Genomic DNA, 17,465 nt, shown 5'->3' with positions numbered 1-17,465 from the left:
TTTATGTACCTTGATTTTAGAACTAATCAGATTACTTGTGACAATGTGATTGCTTTGTTGTATAAAAACAGGGTCTTCTGCTACTCTTACCAAGGCACGAGGATTTGTATTAGCACATTTTATCCAAACTTTACCTTCGAGGGATTCACATCTTAGAGCTTTTCTGGCTGCAGTCATTGAAATGAAGCTTGATGAACTATCAGAAACAGAGCATGATTGCTTTCTAAATGCATATCTGAACAAGTTGACTCTGCAGAATACATCACTTATCTCGATTCCAGATGACAGGGGTTTCAGGAAGGATTTAGTTATTCAATCCCCATTCCCAAGCATTGCTTCAATTAACAAGATTGAAAAATGCATTGGTAATGATTTTACAAAGTATGCTGTTCTAGAGATCTTGAAGAGGCGGTGTGCAGTGTCTTGCATATCAACTGTTGAGACAAGCTTAAATATTCTCTCAAATGCCATCAGACATGGCAGTCAGTCTGATAATAGTTTACTCAATGAACAACTAAAGAAAGAAAATGCTCCAATGTAGTTGTTTCTTTAGTCCATTGCTAAGCCTTTTTCTTTTTGTTTTTTATGTTGCTATGAAGTACACTAAACTTTCATAATAAATTCTATGTGGTGCTCGGGTCCGTAGACCTATAAAATCAATTTGATTATTGCAAATTTCAAGTTGTGATACAAAAAGTCAATTTTCTGTTCCTCCTCAACCAAATTCTTAAATCGACAACCTTATCTCTCACTAGTTTAGTTAGTGCTTCTGTTTAGAAGCATTTAAATAGGTGTTTAAGAAAATGCCTCCATTTGCTAGGTCTATAGAAATGGGAATTACTTGGAGCTTGTAATTAGTATGTAGACAAGGATTTTAATGTTTGGTTTAAATATGTTGGGGGTTAATATGGTTGTAACAAATGTTTTCTCATGTATCAGATCTTGGTTTAGCAGGGTAATACCCATTACATCGTCAGTAATTTTCTGGACTGAAATTTTAACAACTATATGTTCAGACATAGCAACTGTAGCAGCTGCCACTCAAGAACATATTGTGGATCATGCTGTTCTCATTCATATCATAGAATATTGACTTTCCATTGCACTCTTATTTTATTGAGTTGATGTGGCACTTTGATCAATTGTGGCTATTCTATTTTGGTATGATCATAGTAGCTCCAACCTGCTGGAGACTGTTCAGGAGGGACTTAGACGGCGGAAACCACAAGCGCACTCTCAAGACCAGCGTAGCCATAACTTAACCGCCCGTTCCACCAGCGCATCAAGGAGAACTAATGTGATTAATACTAATTAGGCATGAAAATTCTCCATTGCAGAGATTCAAACTCACATCCTAGTACTTACCTAACCATTTGAGGATTACCTTGGGTTGGATGGGGAGGAGGTGGGGGATGAGGAGGGAAAGTGTTGGGCATTTTTGTTGGTTCCTTCAGTTCGCCTGGAGATGAGCCAAAAAAAATGTAAAAGATTTAGTTTAGATATTTTTTAAAATAATTGATATAGATAAGAATTTGGTTATAATTGTATTATGGAGAAATATAAAATATAATTTTTTTTATTAATTTATATTTCTTTTTATAAAATTTTAATCTTTTTTAATGTTAGAGGTAATTTATCATTTTAAAAATTCAAAAAATAAAATTAAGATGGTTAATGGATGAGGGTGTCCCACAAATACTCACACACCTACACTTTTATTCTCACCTTCCTTGAAGTGGTTTTTAAAATTATCATTAAATTATGAGATTGATTATTATTAATTTTGATACAACGTTTATTTTAAAAGTCACGTCAAGAACTTCAATAGTGAGAGTATGGATATAGGAGCGTATGCAACATTATTTCAAACACAAAACATTTTTCAAAACACATTAATAAATCAATTATAGTTAAAAAAGAGTAATACTATAGGGCTATGTCACATTTTTATTTCATAATGTTGACGTGACCGAATTAATTAACTCTCAAATTTATTTTTTTTAGGAGGATTGATTTAAAAGTTAATTAAGTCTGTTTTAAAATAATTATGAGATACAGTATAGTTTAAAAAAAATTAAATATCCAATTACTCTCAACCTTGAGTAAAAGGAAGGTAAAAAGGTAAGCAACTTGAGAGTTGAGACCATTGTTGAGAGCGGGAAAACCAGGAAGCCTCCAGCAGACGCCGTATTAATACATGTAGCCCTTCTATTTTCTCCGTGCATTTTTTTCTCCACAGCTGCTTTACCTTCCAAATCCAACCAATCATCCAGACTCAGACTGGGCCTTTCTTCACTGGTCCACTAGTTTGAGGTAATTTTTTCGCGTATCAGAGAATCTAAAACCAAGTATTATCACTGGGAAAGATGGGCTGGAACCACCCAGACATTGCCTTGGAGGAAATGGTGAAACTGACAAAAGGGTTCGTAGATATACTGATTCTGACATCTGGGTATCAATCCTCTGGTCGTCTTGCCCACTGGGATCCCCAAAACATCAAGAAAGCCTTTCAGTGGGGCCTCTTCTTTGAAAATGTCAGTATATATATGCGTGAGTGTGTGCCTGTGTGTGTGTTATGTTGTTGGATTGTTGGTTTTATGGAATATCACTAGGAATCTCTTAGATATTGAGATTTGATGATTAGGCATATGAGGCGAGTTTCTGGGTTTCCTAGCCTTTTTTTTTTTTCCACATTCATTGTGACTAAATATTCCAGAATCGAATTTTCCAATTATAAGAATGATAGGAAAAAAAAATTCAAAAATTTAATTTAGCCTCTACGAAGTGTATGAACGTATTATCATGAGAGAAATTATGTTAGTGGTAAGATGTTAATTGGCTCCTTATTTTTTTAATTACTTTTATTTGTGTACATTTGTATTTATGCTGTTCTATGGATTTCCACTAGCTCTAGGGAGATAAAAAGATATTCTTTTTACTTTGAGACTTTCTTAAAGAAAACGCGGCTCTAATATTTCTATTAGTTGATTGCACAGCAGTAAGAAGTTTTTTTATCTCTGTATATGATGCTCTTCTGATCTTATAAACCCCTTTTTGGTTTCTCGGTGATGGGATACTTGCTATAGATTGCTGATTTTTAAGTAGGGTACATAGTGTTTATTGTATCGATCATGGGGTGTATGTATGTCTGATTTTTCTGCTGCCACTAATAGCATAATTCGTTCACATATGTTATCTCTTTTCCAATTGAACTTTATAGTTCTTTTTGATTTTTACTTAAGGATATGCATCAATTCCTTTTCTTTCAGCTGGGATAGCATAATTGCAGTTTTTTTTTTTTTTTTCCCTGGTAATAATGAGTAACCTTCTTAACAATAATTTTTTTAAAAAAATGTCTAGGTGTTTAGCCGTTTGAGCAGCTCAGATTTTTACCAGGAGTCAGTGGAGGAACTTGATGCAGCTCTATCTGAAATGACTTCCAATGCTTCTTTCTCTCAGGTTTTGGATAGCATTTTGTTTATGACCTTGATTTTAGAACTAATCAGATTTTTGTGACAATGTGATTGCTTTGTTGTATAAAAACAGGGTCTTGCACATCTGACTTCTGCTACTCTGACCAAGGCACGAGGATTTGTATTAGAACATTTTATCCAAACTTTACCTTTGAGGGATTCACATCTCAGAGCTTTTCTGACTGCAGTCATTGAGATGGAGCTTGATGAACTATCAGAAACAGAGCATGATTGCCTAAATGCATATCTGAACAAGTTGACTCTGCAGAATACATCACTTATCTCGATTCCAGATGACAGGGGTTTCAGGAAGGATTTAGTTATTCAATTCCCAAGCATTGCTTCAATTAACAAGATTGAAAAATCCATTGGTGATGATTTTACAAAGTATGCCGTTCTAGAGATCTTGAAGAGGTGTTGTGCTGTGTCTTGCATATCAACAGTTGAGACAGGCTTGAGTATTCTCTCAAATGCCATCAGACATAGCAGTCAGTCTGATAAGAATTTACTCAATGAACAACTAAAGAATGAAAATGCTCCAATGTAAGTTGTTTCTTTTCGGTTTACGACTAGGAATGGGGAAAAAAAAAAGAGTATTTTTGCAGGGCTGAAAATGCCCTTTAGTCCATTGCTAAACCTTTTTCTTTTTCTTTTTATGTTGCTATGAAGTCCACTAAACTTTCATAAAACTCCATGTGGTGCTCGGGTCCGTAGACCTATAAAATCAATTTGATTATTGCAAATTTCAAGTTGTGATACAAAAAGTCAATTTTCTGTTCCTCCTCAACCAAATTCTTAAATCGACAACCTTATCTCTCACTAGTTTAGTTAGTGCTTCTGTTTAGAAGCATTTAAATAGGTGTTTAAGAAAATGCCTCCATTTGCTAGGTCTATAGAAATGGGAATTACTTGGAGCTTGTAATTAGTATGTAGACAAGGATTTTAATGTTTGGTTTAAATATGTTGGGGGTTAATATGGTTGTAACAAATGTTTTCTCATGTATCAGATCTTGGTTTAGCAGGGTAATACCCATTACATCGTCAGTAATTTTCTGGACTGAAATTTTAACAACTATATGTTCAGACATAGCAACTGTAGCAGCTGCCACTCAAGAACATATTGTGGATCATGCTGTTCTCATTCATATCATAGAATATTGACTTTCCATTGCACTCTTATTTTATTGAGTTGATGTGGCACTTTGATCAATTGTGGCTATTCTATTTTGGTATGATCATAGTAGCTCCAACCTGCTGGAGACTGTTCAGGAGGGACTTAGACGGCGGAAACCACAAGCGCACTCTCAAGACCAGCGTAGCCATAACTTAACCGCCCGTTCCACCAGCGCATCAAGGAGAACTAATGTGATTAATACTAATTAGGCATGAAAATTCTCCATTGCAGAGATTCAAACTCACATCCTAGTACTTACCTAACCATTTGAGGATTACCTTGGGTTGGATGGGGAGGAGGTGGGGGATGAGGAGGGAAAGTGTTGGGCATTTTTGTTGGTTCCTTCAGTTCGCCTGGAGATGAGCCAAAAAAAATGTAAAAGATTTAGTTTAGATATTTTTTAAAATAATTGATATAGATAAGAATTTGGTTATAATTGTATTATGGAGAAATATAAAATATAATTTTTTTTATTAATTTATATTTCTTTTTATAAAATTTTAATCTTTTTTAATGTTAGAGGTAATTTATCATTTTAAAAATTCAAAAAATAAAATTAAGATGGTTAATGGATGAGGGTGTCCCACAAATACTCACACACCTACACTTTTATTCTCACCTTCCTTGAAGTGGTTTTTAAAATTATCATTAAATTATGAGATTGATTATTATTAATTTTGATACAACGTTTATTTTAAAAGTCACGTCAAGAACTTCAATAGTGAGAGTATGGATATAGGAGCGTATGCAACATTATTTCAAACACAAAACATTTTTCAAAACACATTAATAAATCAATTATAGTTAAAAAAGAGTAATACTATAGGGCTATGTCACATTTTTATTTCATAATGTTGACGTGACCGAATTAATTAACTCTCAAATTTATTTTTTTTAGGAGGATTGATTTAAAAGTTAATTAAGTCTGTTTTAAAATAATTATGAGATACAGTATAGTTTAAAAAAAATTAAATATCCAATTACTCTCAACCTTGAGTAAAAGGAAGGTAAAAAGGTAAGCAACTTGAGAGTTGAGACCATTGTTGAGAGCGGGAAAACCAGGAAGCCTCCAGCAGACGCCGTATTAATACATGTAGCCCTTCTATTTTCTCCGTGCATTTTTTTCTCCACAGCTGCTTTACCTTCCAAATCCAACCAATCATCCAGACTCAGACTGGGCCTTTCTTCACTGGTCCACTAGTTTGAGGTAATTTTTTCGCGTATCAGAGAATCTAAAACCAAGTATTATCACTGGGAAAGATGGGCTGGAACCACCCAGACATTGCCTTGGAGGAAATGGTGAAACTGACAAAAGGGTTCGTAGATATACTGATTCTGACATCTGGGTATCAATCCTCTGGTCGTCTTGCCCACTGGGATCCCCAAAACATCAAGAAAGCCTTTCAGTGGGGCCTCTTCTTTGAAAATGTCAGTATATATATGCGTGAGTGTGTGCCTGTGTGTGTGTTATGTTGTTGGATTGTTGGTTTTATGGAATATCACTAGGAATCTCTTAGATATTGAGATTTGATGATTAGGCATATGAGGCGAGTTTCTGGGTTTCCTAGCCTTTTTTTTTTTTCCACATTCATTGTGACTAAATATTCCAGAATCGAATTTTCCAATTATAAGAATGATAGGAAAAAAAAATTCAAAAATTTAATTTAGCCTCTACGAAGTGTATGAACGTATTATCATGAGAGAAATTATGTTAGTGGTAAGATGTTAATTGGCTCCTTATTTTTTTAATTACTTTTATTTGTGTACATTTGTATTTATGCTGTTCTATGGATTTCCACTAGCTCTAGGGAGATAAAAAGATATTCTTTTTACTTTGAGACTTTCTTAAAGAAAACGCGGCTCTAATATTTCTATTAGTTGATTGCACAGCAGTAAGAAGTTTTTTTATCTCTGTATATGATGCTCTTCTGATCTTATAAACCCCTTTTTGGTTTCTCGGTGATGGGATACTTGCTATAGATTGCTGATTTTTAAGTAGGGTACATAGTGTTTATTGTATCGATCATGGGGTGTATGTATGTCTGATTTTTCTGCTGCCACTAATAGCATAATTCGTTCACATATGTTATCTCTTTTCCAATTGAACTTTATAGTTCTTTTTGATTTTTACTTAAGGATATGCATCAATTCCTTTTCTTTCAGCTGGGATAGCATAATTGCAGTTTTTTTTTTTTTTTTCCCTGGTAATAATGAGTAACCTTCTTAACAATAATTTTTTTAAAAAAATGTCTAGGTGTTTAGCCGTTTGAGCAGCTCAGATTTTTACCAGGAGTCAGTGGAGGAACTTGATGCAGCTCTATCTGAAATGACTTCCAATGCTTCTTTCTCTCAGGTTTTGGATAGCATTTTGTTTATGACCTTGATTTTAGAACTAATCAGATTTTTGTGACAATGTGATTGCTTTGTTGTATAAAAACAGGGTCTTGCACATCTGACTTCTGCTACTCTGACCAAGGCACGAGGATTTGTATTAGAACATTTTATCCAAACTTTACCTTTGAGGGATTCACATCTCAGAGCTTTTCTGACTGCAGTCATTGAGATGGAGCTTGATGAACTATCAGAAACAGAGCATGATTGCCTAAATGCATATCTGAACAAGTTGACTCTGCAGAATACATCACTTATCTCGATTCCAGATGACAGGGGTTTCAGGAAGGATTTAGTTATTCAATCCCCAAGCATTGCTTCAATTAACAAGATTGAAAAATCCATTGGTGATGATTTTACAAAGTATGCCGTTCTAGAGATCTTGAAGAGGCATTGTGCAGTGTCTTGCATATCAACAGTTGAGACAGGCTTGAGTATTCTCTCAAATGCCATCAGACATAGCAGTCAGTCTGATAATAATTTACTCAATGAACAACTAAAGAATGAAAATGCTCCAATGTAAGTTGTTTCTTTTCTGTTTATGACTAGGAACGGGAAGGGAAAAAAGAGAGAGTATTTTTGCAGGCGGAAAATGCCCTTTAGTCCATTGCTAAACCTTTTTCTTTTTATGTTGCTATGAAGTCCACTAAACTTCATAAAACTCCATGTGGTGCTCGGGTCCGTAGACCTATAAAATCAATTTGATTATTGCAAATTTCAAGTTGTGATACAAAAAGTCAATTTTCTGTTCCTCCTCAACCAAATTCTTAAAACGACAACCTTATCTCTCGCTAGTTTAGTTAGTGCTTCTGTTTAGAAGCATTTAATAGGTGTTTAAGAAAATGCCTCCATTTGCTAGGTCTATAGAAATGGGAATTACTTGGAGCTTGTAATTAGTATGTAGACAAGGATTTTAATGTTTGGTTTAAATATGTTGGGAGTTAATATGTTTGTAACAAATGTTTTCTCATGTATCAGATCTTGGTTTAGCAGGGCAATACCCATTACATAGTCAGTAATTTTCTGGACTGAAATTTTAACAACTATATGTTCAGATCATATTGTGGATCATGCCTGTTCTCATTCATATTGCAGAATGTTGAATTTCTTTACTATATTCTAGAAATAAAAGTTGATAAAATCTAAGCTTTAACTGTTGGCATCATCATCTGTGCTGAGAAGTTACATTTATGTTTACCTGTTTCACAGTTACTACACTTTTGCCCTTATTCTTTCAGAAAATGGCTGAGAGACTCATTCAATACTAAAATTGGAACTGCTCTTTCAGTTCCTATTGCTATTAGAAATGGTCAATCCTATTTCATAAGATATTCAAGAGTTCTTATGTGAATTTTATTTTTTGCTGTGTGCTAATCAACTTACCTTATGGTATGTAGTTTGTTGACATTTTTTGTTAATATTGAGTCAGTTGCCAGGACAAATCTTCATGACTTTACTGGTAAGGCCTGAATGGAATGTATTTGACTTTCTTATTCAGGAATGTAGAACTGTTGCTGGAGTTTATCACCTGGAAACACTGGAAATCAAGGAGTCTCTCATATTATCTTGATAAGAGAACTGTTAGATTAGTCTCAGGTGCTAGCTTGATATTTTCTGCTCCTAAGGTTCAGTGGATACAAGTTTTTCAAGGGCTAAATATTTCAGCCAAAAGCAGTGAGAATGATTCTATTGAAATAATTGTAAGTCGGTTAAATTCTTGAAACAAATTCTAAAAACATGTTTTCCATAGTTCAATGTTGATTGGTTAAATGTTCTATTTTTCTCCAGCAATTTTTATCACACATATGTATGCTTGCTATGTAGTTGCATCAGAAAAGCTGAAAGGGCTTCCCAGTGATGTAATTTATTGCATGGTTGAAGAAAGAAAACTTCAATCTATCATTGATGCTTAAATTGCCCAATCACTGACATAATGGATGCATAGGTATTTGAGGTGCTTGTCTTTGAGGATCCTATACCTATCCAAGTCTCACTTTGCTTCTAAAATATACATATTTTTTTATATTTAAATTGGGTACTAGTAGTTATACAATATTACACCAGATGCCTCAAGGTACAATTGCTCCCTAGCAGGGGCAGAACTGGAATATTTGGTTTGGTGGGGCAAAATTTTTAAAATAAAAAATAAAAAATAAAAAATAAAAAAAATTTGGGGGGACCACCCCTTGGCTTGGGGGGCTGGGGACCCCCCAAGCCCAGGAGTAGTTCCGCCCCTGCTCCCTAGGCTAGCCTTTGCGGCTATACAATTAAGTATAGCCCAGGGCGTATGCTTTTTAATTTTGTTATGAGATTGGAAACAAGCATTCACCATTCTACAGGTTCTTGCCTCACACGTATTAGGTGATCAGAATATCAAGTTATGGTACACACTTTCTTTATTTAGGTTTATTAGGGATGAGAACATATTAAATTGTTTCAATGTTCCACGTGGGACTGCTACTCTTTGCTTGTTCAAACTTGATTTTGTTCATATAGGGTTGTATATGGATAATGCTTTACAAGACTTGCAAATGGATCTAACCTTTAAGAGTATGTTTTCCTAATTATATGTATACATTGCTTTTTTATTGAGGCAGGAGCTCTTGTTACTTGGATGCATTGCAAGCAGATGGAATTGTCTAATTGAACATTTCACATCTATTTCTTATTATTCCCGTACTATCCCAGAGCAATATAATGAGTTGTGCAACTTGGTTTTGGGAAGATCTCAAAGCCTTAATTCGATTAATTCAAAGGTATCTGTTATACTTGAGATAAGTTTGAAGTAAAAGATAGATATGCATATCTTAATAAGGTACATGACTCTGTAGTCTGCTGATTCTTATTGAGATGTGTTTCTAGGAATGTATTTGCATTTTGTCAATAATCTTAATCTTGTTCTGGCATTTTACTACTATATTCAGTTTTTTAAAGCTTCACATTCTTTATCCACTATCTTCTATATATAGGATGGGCCTTTACTTCTATGAATCAATTCCTTTGAGGTAGATGGCCTATTCTGCCTACTTTTCTTGACTTTGATTGATCTGAGAGAAATATGCTGAACAAGACTAATGCAAACTTTCATTTCTCCTATGCTAATTTTCCAATTTTGATATTTTTTTCATTAAAATCCTATGAGGTTCAAGAATATCTGAGAATTTATTGGGAAGTTAATGTTAGACGTTCATTAGCTTACTTGTTACTTCAAGATTTGATGAATGTTAGTAAGGATATGTTAACATTTCAACTTCACCACTTAAGGCACACATTTATCATCATAAGGGCTCAGGTAGAGTGACTTCAAAGTCATTTTCATATTGAAGGGAACGTCAGGCCAGGCCCTCTGAAAAAGAATCCCAAGGCCATTGATTGGCAAATAGCCTGCTTCAGTGGGGGCCTAATGTCTTGACAACGGATGCCTGCCCAAGGAAAATTGGTGTCACCTTTGCTTATGTTTACAGGAAGTGGAAGCCTGACTTGAGGAAGCACCAAAAGGAAAGTGACCGAATGCTTTAGGCTGGCCTGGTTTAGGCAGGCCCTAAGGTATAGGGAGCTTTTTAGCTTAGTGCATGATGGTACTGTCCTGCTTATGGCGGTAAGGATTACCTGAGGTTTTGGTGGCTAAAGTTGGGAGCTATCTTTTGCAAATCTGTAGAAATGTGCTGGTTAAGAATGACTTCTGCTAAGTCAAGTGTAATTGGGAGGGAGGGAGGCCTGCATGGCTGCACCTTTGCTTATGATAGTTGTCATGTCGTGTGAATATTGAGCTGCGTCTGCAGTAGCCCTTTCAACCATAGCAAGCATTTGTTCTAGAAAACCCACTATGCAAAACCTCAATAGGCTTCAAATTTGAAAATACTATATCATGCCAACTATGCATCAACTTAGAGAGAGAGAGAGAGAGAGAGGGAGAGAAACCCACTATGCCTGAACATTTCTCTGTGCTCATAACATTTGTATACACGATATTCATTGGCTATCTAATTTGGTTTGAAAGTTATTGTTTGCTTTAAGAATAACTCATGGATCTTTTTCTACTGATCAAATTCCTGAATAGTTTATCTGTTTGTGTAATGAAACAAGTGCATTATACAAGCAATAAGGAAGTTTTGCCAAAGCAAAATGTTGACATTTCTAAATCCAGATTTGTCATGATTTACGTCTTAGATGGATTTGTATTTTGTTGTTTTCTTCTTGCAAGTAAATGCTGTAATCATCCAGCTTCTAACTCATCATTCTTCTTTCCTTATACATGCTCTTATTGTTTTAGCTGTTCATTGGAGGCCACTGTTTACATCACTGTTTATCGTTAATTCCATGGTTTAAACTAGGAAAGTGGCATTCTTGACTATCTGACTGGACTGCTGGGTGGTCAACTTCATGAATTATGGAAAATGTCCCCTGTCCTTGCAGCAGCTGCAATTCCACTCTGGTACTCCAATGATTCTTCTATGTAATGTGTGCATGCAAGATGAAATGTGTACCAGTTCATTTTATTTTTATAAGAATTGACTTGGAATTAGTGACAGATTTCCAATTAGAACAACTTTTGCAAAGGGCCTAATATTTAGAGTGTATTTTAATTGTGGTGATATTTCCATATTTGAGGAGACTCTAGTTCTATTTCCATAGGATCCAGATACCTCTTCTAAAACAGCCCTGCAAACTTTTTTGAAGCCTTCTAGTGTTTTCAGTTCACTTGCTTTGCATTTGAAGATGGTAATAACTAGCGTCGCAGGTCTCCCTTGTTAAGATTGTACTTGAGCGAAGTGGAGACTCAATTCAAAGGAGATTTTTCGATAATGAGGTTTTGTATTTGTGTATCTCTTTTCCTTATTGTAATGTGTTTCCATATGTATTTATTCTAGCGATCCTTGTGAAACAATACTTCCATTTCTTCTAGCAATTTGTATTTATTCGGTTATGTAGATGCTGCAATTGTACTCAAGATATGAAGGAACACAACACCTGTGAGTATATTCAATGACTCCCACATTTTTTTTTTTTCCCTCCCGCTGCTGTTCATAGAGATACATCTGGCTGCCCTCTGTAGTTTGTCATAGTTTAGGACTCTTGTAATGAATATCTATAAGATTAAACATCTCAGCATGTAATTTAATGTTAGGGTATTGATGTTGTGATAGCCAGCAGGTTTATTGGTGTTTAGGATATCATAACAAATATGTATATATTTATCACCTTAGCATGTGACTACTGTTTGGTCATTGAAATTGTGATAGTTATATAATAAGTAGATTTGATGAGACACTTCGTGCTCATGGACACTTCCACCTCCTGATAGTTGCTTTGCTCATACATCTTTTACATGTCTCCTGGGAAAAATTATAAGTTTGAAACTGAGTCATGATAACCTCAGTAGTTTTGTGCATAACATTTTTATCCTACTCCAGTGAGCCTGAGCCTTGCACAATGAGATAGTGGAAATTGTCTGCAACCTGTATTGGACTTGGTTGTCGATTTGAATTTTAGGTCAATAGGTCATGTATATAGAGATTCCTTAAAGTATTTTATATTGTTAATACCATAGGAAGAACTGCATTCATTGCTTGTCTGTACAGTATGTGTTCCAATTCATGGAAGTCAATAATCGAACACTAAAAATTGGCGCTGAGCTTCTCAGCATATAAGAGTTGGAAGTAGTTTATCAAACCTGTAGATGTAATAGACCCTGGAGGCTAGGCCACACACATGCAGAGCAAACATGTTTTTATTCTTATAAGTTTTTATGGGGACAATTGTGACATATCCTTTAGTAGTATAGATGACTCTAATCAATGTTCAAGATTTAGTTATCAGAAAGTGAAATTTATTGCTAAAAATATACAAGAAATCAAATATGATGTATTCCCAGGTGAACTTGCTGAGAGAATTTGGTGCCTCTACATCGTTCATGTTCGGGGCTCTCATCTATTGCATGGTGCCACTAGCTAGTGCTCAATAGCTGGCTAGTTTACTGTAAGAACCTGTATTCAACACACTTCCGTATAACTGTTCTTGTTTTCTCATACATGGAAGATTGCTAGACTTGTTTTCTGAGTACTTGTTTTAGGGTCTTCTTGTTAATATTTTTGCTATCAAATTCTTTCCAGGGCTCAAAATTTCCATTTGGTTGTGAGTTTCCGTTGGAAGAAGCAGAATTTTTAGCAATCTAGCGTGATGGTGTGGGTGTGATAGCGCAGAAGGGAAAGAGTGTCTAAAATGCCAGTGAACTTTTGGTATGTCCAACTCGATCTTGTTTAAATATTTTAAATATGAATACCATATTATGAGCATGTTTGAGATTGCATTTGAAAATAGAGTTTTTAAGTCAAAAAATGCTTTTTGGCAAAAACTTCATTTATAAGTTTTTGCTAAAAGTACGTTTTAGCCATTTTTAAGCTTTTTGGACCCTTAAAAACGCTTTTAATTTTTTTATCAAACGATTATTTTTTTCTTCAAACGAACTTTTTGAGTGTTAAACGCACTTTTAGGCCCCTCAAATGCAATGCCAACAAGCCCTAAATTTTTTAGCTGTGTTTCACTCTATCCCTTGTTGAAATAATTTTGATAATTTTTTACCCGAGTGGTTTGAATTCTAAACCAAAATTCTGCATGTTCAACCAGAAGCCTATTTACTAATTCTAATAATTACGCACCTCGGATTCTGTCCATGTACAGTAGTGATTTGTCTCCTTGTTTGTTAGGTAGAATAGGTGTCTGTTTTCTATGCCAACATAGGATTTTGTGTCTGAAGAAGTAATCATTTGGAGGAAGACGACTGTCTGTTTGTGTTTTGTGTAAAAAAACATTATTCATTTACACGAGTGTTTGTGTCTAACTTCTCTTCTTTCTATACCATCCTTAGATAATATTTTTTTTCTTTCCTATTTAGAATTTTGTATTCAACTCAAAGTAGCATTTTATCTTTCCCCCTTCTCTCTCTCTCTCTTCCGTATGATTTACACATTTTTATGGGCCTTTTCTATATATATATATAAAAAAAAAAAAAAACTGTGATCTAACTTGCAATAAAAAAGCCAAGAAGTTTTTTTTTTTTGTTTAAAAAAAGAAAGTGTTTAAGCAGGCAGGTCTTGTTCATTTAGGTGTGGACGGTGTAAAGATTTACCTCATCAGATAAGATCTAATCCTACTTTTTTCTTTCAGTGATGCTTTTGGGAAAGTTCACAGGATTTTTGAGTAAAATAGAAGGAAGATCACTAATGACAAACAGTAGCAACTTTTTTGAAGGCTATCCATTCTAAAGAGTGCTCAAATACCACTACTGATGTTACATCACTAGATGCAAATTCTTGGACACTCTCCCCTAGCTGGGGCCAATCTGACTAGGGATGGTCGTAAAGCAAAGGTGGATGAGCTGTTGATGGTGATGATTCTTATTCTGCCAAATGGGAGAGTGACATGTAAAGATATGATATCTGCCAACAGAAATTGACACTAGAAAGGCAGTCTTCATGTTTTCTTTTGGCTATATAATCTCTTTGCAGTTCATTGCTTCCAGCCATACACAAAGCTCTCCTTGAAACAATACACAGCTGTTGGTGGGAAAGGAGCTAACAATGAAGATGTCAAGCATCTCCAGCTTGAGGAGGATCCAGTTCTTGCAGTTGAAGAAGAGAATTGCTAGTTCTGGCCCTTCTGTCACACTTGGGAGTGTCAAAAGAAGAAGATTACTGGATTGTTGCCATGGATCATATGCCTTGAGGCAATTGGTGGGGAAGTTCAAGTCACAGTGGAAGCAAACTTTGGGTTGGCAAAGAAGCAGGGCACAGTACAGCTATGATTTTCACAGCTATTCTCTCAACTTTGATGATGGTTTCTTTAAATGACCATCATTGACATCATGGTTGCCCATGATTTTTCTCTTTTTCTTTTTAAATAAGCAATGATTTGTTCCAGAGGTTTTTTATTGTTTCAGAGGCCATTAATGGCGCATACACCAGGGTTTGTTGAATTCTTTATCAGCTTTATGTGAAGTTTTTAATATTCCCTCAAGAGACTTTACCGCTTTGTTAGGTGGCGTCTCTATACATGTGCAATCCTCTTTTTGTGAAAAGAGATCGATCTCACTGACGGAACAAGTCACATTGAAAGTACTCAGAAAAAAAGAAATTGAAAAGAAAAGAAATGAAAGAAATAGCAAAATCAAATGGTAATTCGCTCTAAAACAAACATATGTGTGAATACGGGCTTGCTCGCAAGCTTTAATCGAGTTTCGTCAAACAAGTCAAGATAATCAAATGGATTTTTATTTTCACGAGTGAGATATTGCAACTACCAATCGGGTTCAAATTAAGTTTAAGCGAGCGAGTATCAAGAGGGTTGTTGGACAGACTGGTTCATTTGAGGCCTGAGTGACCCATCTGATGAAAACTTAGCCCGACGTGGGGTTCATCTTCTTCCTCTTCCTACGTGGTTAGCCACTGAGGAAGAACAATTAGCCCAAAAGCGAGAGTATTGATACAGAAAGTCCTCGGAGCAATCCCATCCAAAAAATAAAAGAACCAAAAACGATGAAGCCGTTGCTTAAAAGAAAAATAGAACCAGAAGATAGAGCCGTTAAGAACAAGTAGAGTAGCCTTCAGACCAAATGAAGACGAGATGAGTAATTCTACACGGCGCGCTGAAGTCCCTCCATCGTCCATCTCTGCTGACATGGCGTAGTCTAGTCAGCCACGCCATGCTGACTGGACCACGCCATATATATATATATATACACGGGTTAAAATATGCTTCATTTTTTTTTTTTTTTTACTTACCTAAAAAAAATGCTTTTTTTTAATTAAAAACTCGTGTGATATCCGCAGAAATTTGATATCCGCAGCGGAGGCCGGAGTGACAGAGAGGGAGAGCAGTGAGAAAGACGATGGTGCGGAACAATAACAGCGACAGCGACGACGACGAAACATTCTATTACCGGTATCCCTCTTCTTCAAATCCTGCCGCCACATCCACCGCCGTAACAGACTCTAAACCCCACAGAAACAAACCCAAAGGCGGCGGAGGAGGATCGGGAGGCCTCGCTCCCTCCAAGTCGACCCTCTACGTGTCGAACCTCGACTACGCGCTCACAAACTCCGATCTACACACGCTCTTCTCCACCTTCGGCAAGGTCGCGCGCGTCACCGTCCTCAAGGACCGCGCCACGCGCATCAGCAGGGGCGTGGCCTTCATCCAGTTCGTCTCCGCCGCCGACGCCCTCTCCGCGTCGCGTCAGATGCACGGGAAGGTCCTCAACGGGCGCACCGTCTCCGCCTCCATCGCCTCCGACAACGGACGAGCCCCGGAGTTCATCCGGAAGCGCGAGTACAAGGACAAGTCCCGGTGCTACGAGTGCGGGGAGGGGGGACACCTGTCCTACGAGTGCCCCAAGAACCAGTTGGGCCCCCGGGAGCGGCCCGTGCCCAAAAGGCCTCGGGGCGGTGCCGCCCAAGTGAAGGAGGTGGGTTTAGATGATGAAGATGCTCCGGCGTTTGACGATGATAATTGGGCGTCGGTGGTGGACAGTGGGGCGGACCAACGGTTGTTGACGATGGACGAGACCGATGGGGATCTAAAGAAGACGAAGAAGGCCAAGAAAACGAGCTATTTTAGTGATGAGAGCGGTGATGAGGATGAGTGACAATTTAGGGTTTTGATTGTATTTATTTGGGTAGTTTTTAATGTAAGATTTTTGTTTGAAGATCAATTTCATCAATCTTCTTCTTTTTGGTTCTATTTTTTGCCCCAATATATAGCATTTGATTACAATTCTGCAGAAGTAAATGATCTTTTGCCACAAAATCAATCTAATCTGCTGAAGAGAAAGCAATATGCCATGGGGATTTATTCTTTACCAGCATTTCATGGTCACCCATAATCTCCTCTAGCAGCTCCTGCAGTGCAGTGGGTTTGTCAGCTGTGCCTGTGTTGGGGGAACAGGAGCTGCAAAGACAACAGCTTCTACTCCTCCTCTGCATAAAAGGACAGTTTCATGTTTGGTTCAAGCTTAATACAAATTGATTAAATTTGATGGGTCTACCCAGCACAAGAGGAATTTCTAACAGAACCTTAATAATTGATTGAAACAAGAAGCAAACATTGGAAATGTGGCTCTTCAATCTTCATCATTAATTGTCCTTGATAGAAATAAGCAAAGGGAACACCCATTGCAAGGTTTATGAGCAAGAATACGAAAATAGAGATTCTCAATAATTTTATTGTTGGATTGCCTACAATTTGTTTCAAAAAGTTTTGGACAGTTTACCCATGTGCTGGGCTAATGGACTTCTATATTTTCCGTTCGAATTGCTAGCCATTCAACATTAAAGAACTGAATCTAGAGTATCATATATATGACTTAAATGCAAGTACAAACTGTTGAGGTGGATCTTTGTTCCACATTCAACATCCTTTTGTGTATTGAA

At 36.5% G+C, this 17,465-nt stretch overlaps 2 protein-coding genes across 2 annotated transcripts; both read left to right on the top strand.

Annotated features, from left to right (window-relative positions):
- Nucleotides 1-2,157: 2,157 nt before the first annotated feature.
- LOC132165812 (uncharacterized) lies at nucleotides 2,158-15,023 on the top strand. The gene is made up of 15 exons (XM_059576497.1): nucleotides 2,158-2,534; nucleotides 3,361-3,459; nucleotides 3,547-4,016; nucleotides 4,715-4,788; nucleotides 5,891-6,075; nucleotides 6,902-7,000; nucleotides 7,088-7,557; nucleotides 8,537-8,738; nucleotides 9,636-9,794; nucleotides 11,373-11,473; nucleotides 11,780-11,848; nucleotides 11,971-12,011; nucleotides 12,914-13,017; nucleotides 13,152-13,277; nucleotides 14,206-15,023. The coding sequence occupies exons 1-13, from the start codon at nucleotides 2,367-2,369 to the stop codon at nucleotides 12,991-12,993; spliced, it is 2,217 nt and encodes a 738-aa protein (XP_059432480.1). The 5' UTR covers nucleotides 2,158-2,366; the 3' UTR covers nucleotides 12,994-13,017; nucleotides 13,152-13,277; nucleotides 14,206-15,023.
- Nucleotides 15,024-15,810: 787 nt separating this feature from the next.
- LOC132165560 (U11/U12 small nuclear ribonucleoprotein 31 kDa protein) lies at nucleotides 15,811-16,776 on the top strand. The gene has a single exon (XM_059576182.1). It carries the CDS (start codon nucleotides 15,926-15,928, stop codon nucleotides 16,679-16,681), a length of 756 nt encoding a protein of 251 aa, XP_059432165.1. The 5' UTR covers nucleotides 15,811-15,925; the 3' UTR covers nucleotides 16,682-16,776.
- The last annotated feature ends 689 nt before the right edge of the window (nucleotides 16,777-17,465 follow it).

The sequence above is a fragment of the Corylus avellana genome, chromosome ca11, assembly GCF_901000735.1.
Source record: "Corylus avellana chromosome ca11, CavTom2PMs-1.0".
Lineage (NCBI taxonomy): Eukaryota > Viridiplantae > Streptophyta > Magnoliopsida > Fagales > Betulaceae > Corylus > Corylus avellana.
This window is presented reverse-complemented; position numbering and strand designations above follow the sequence as displayed.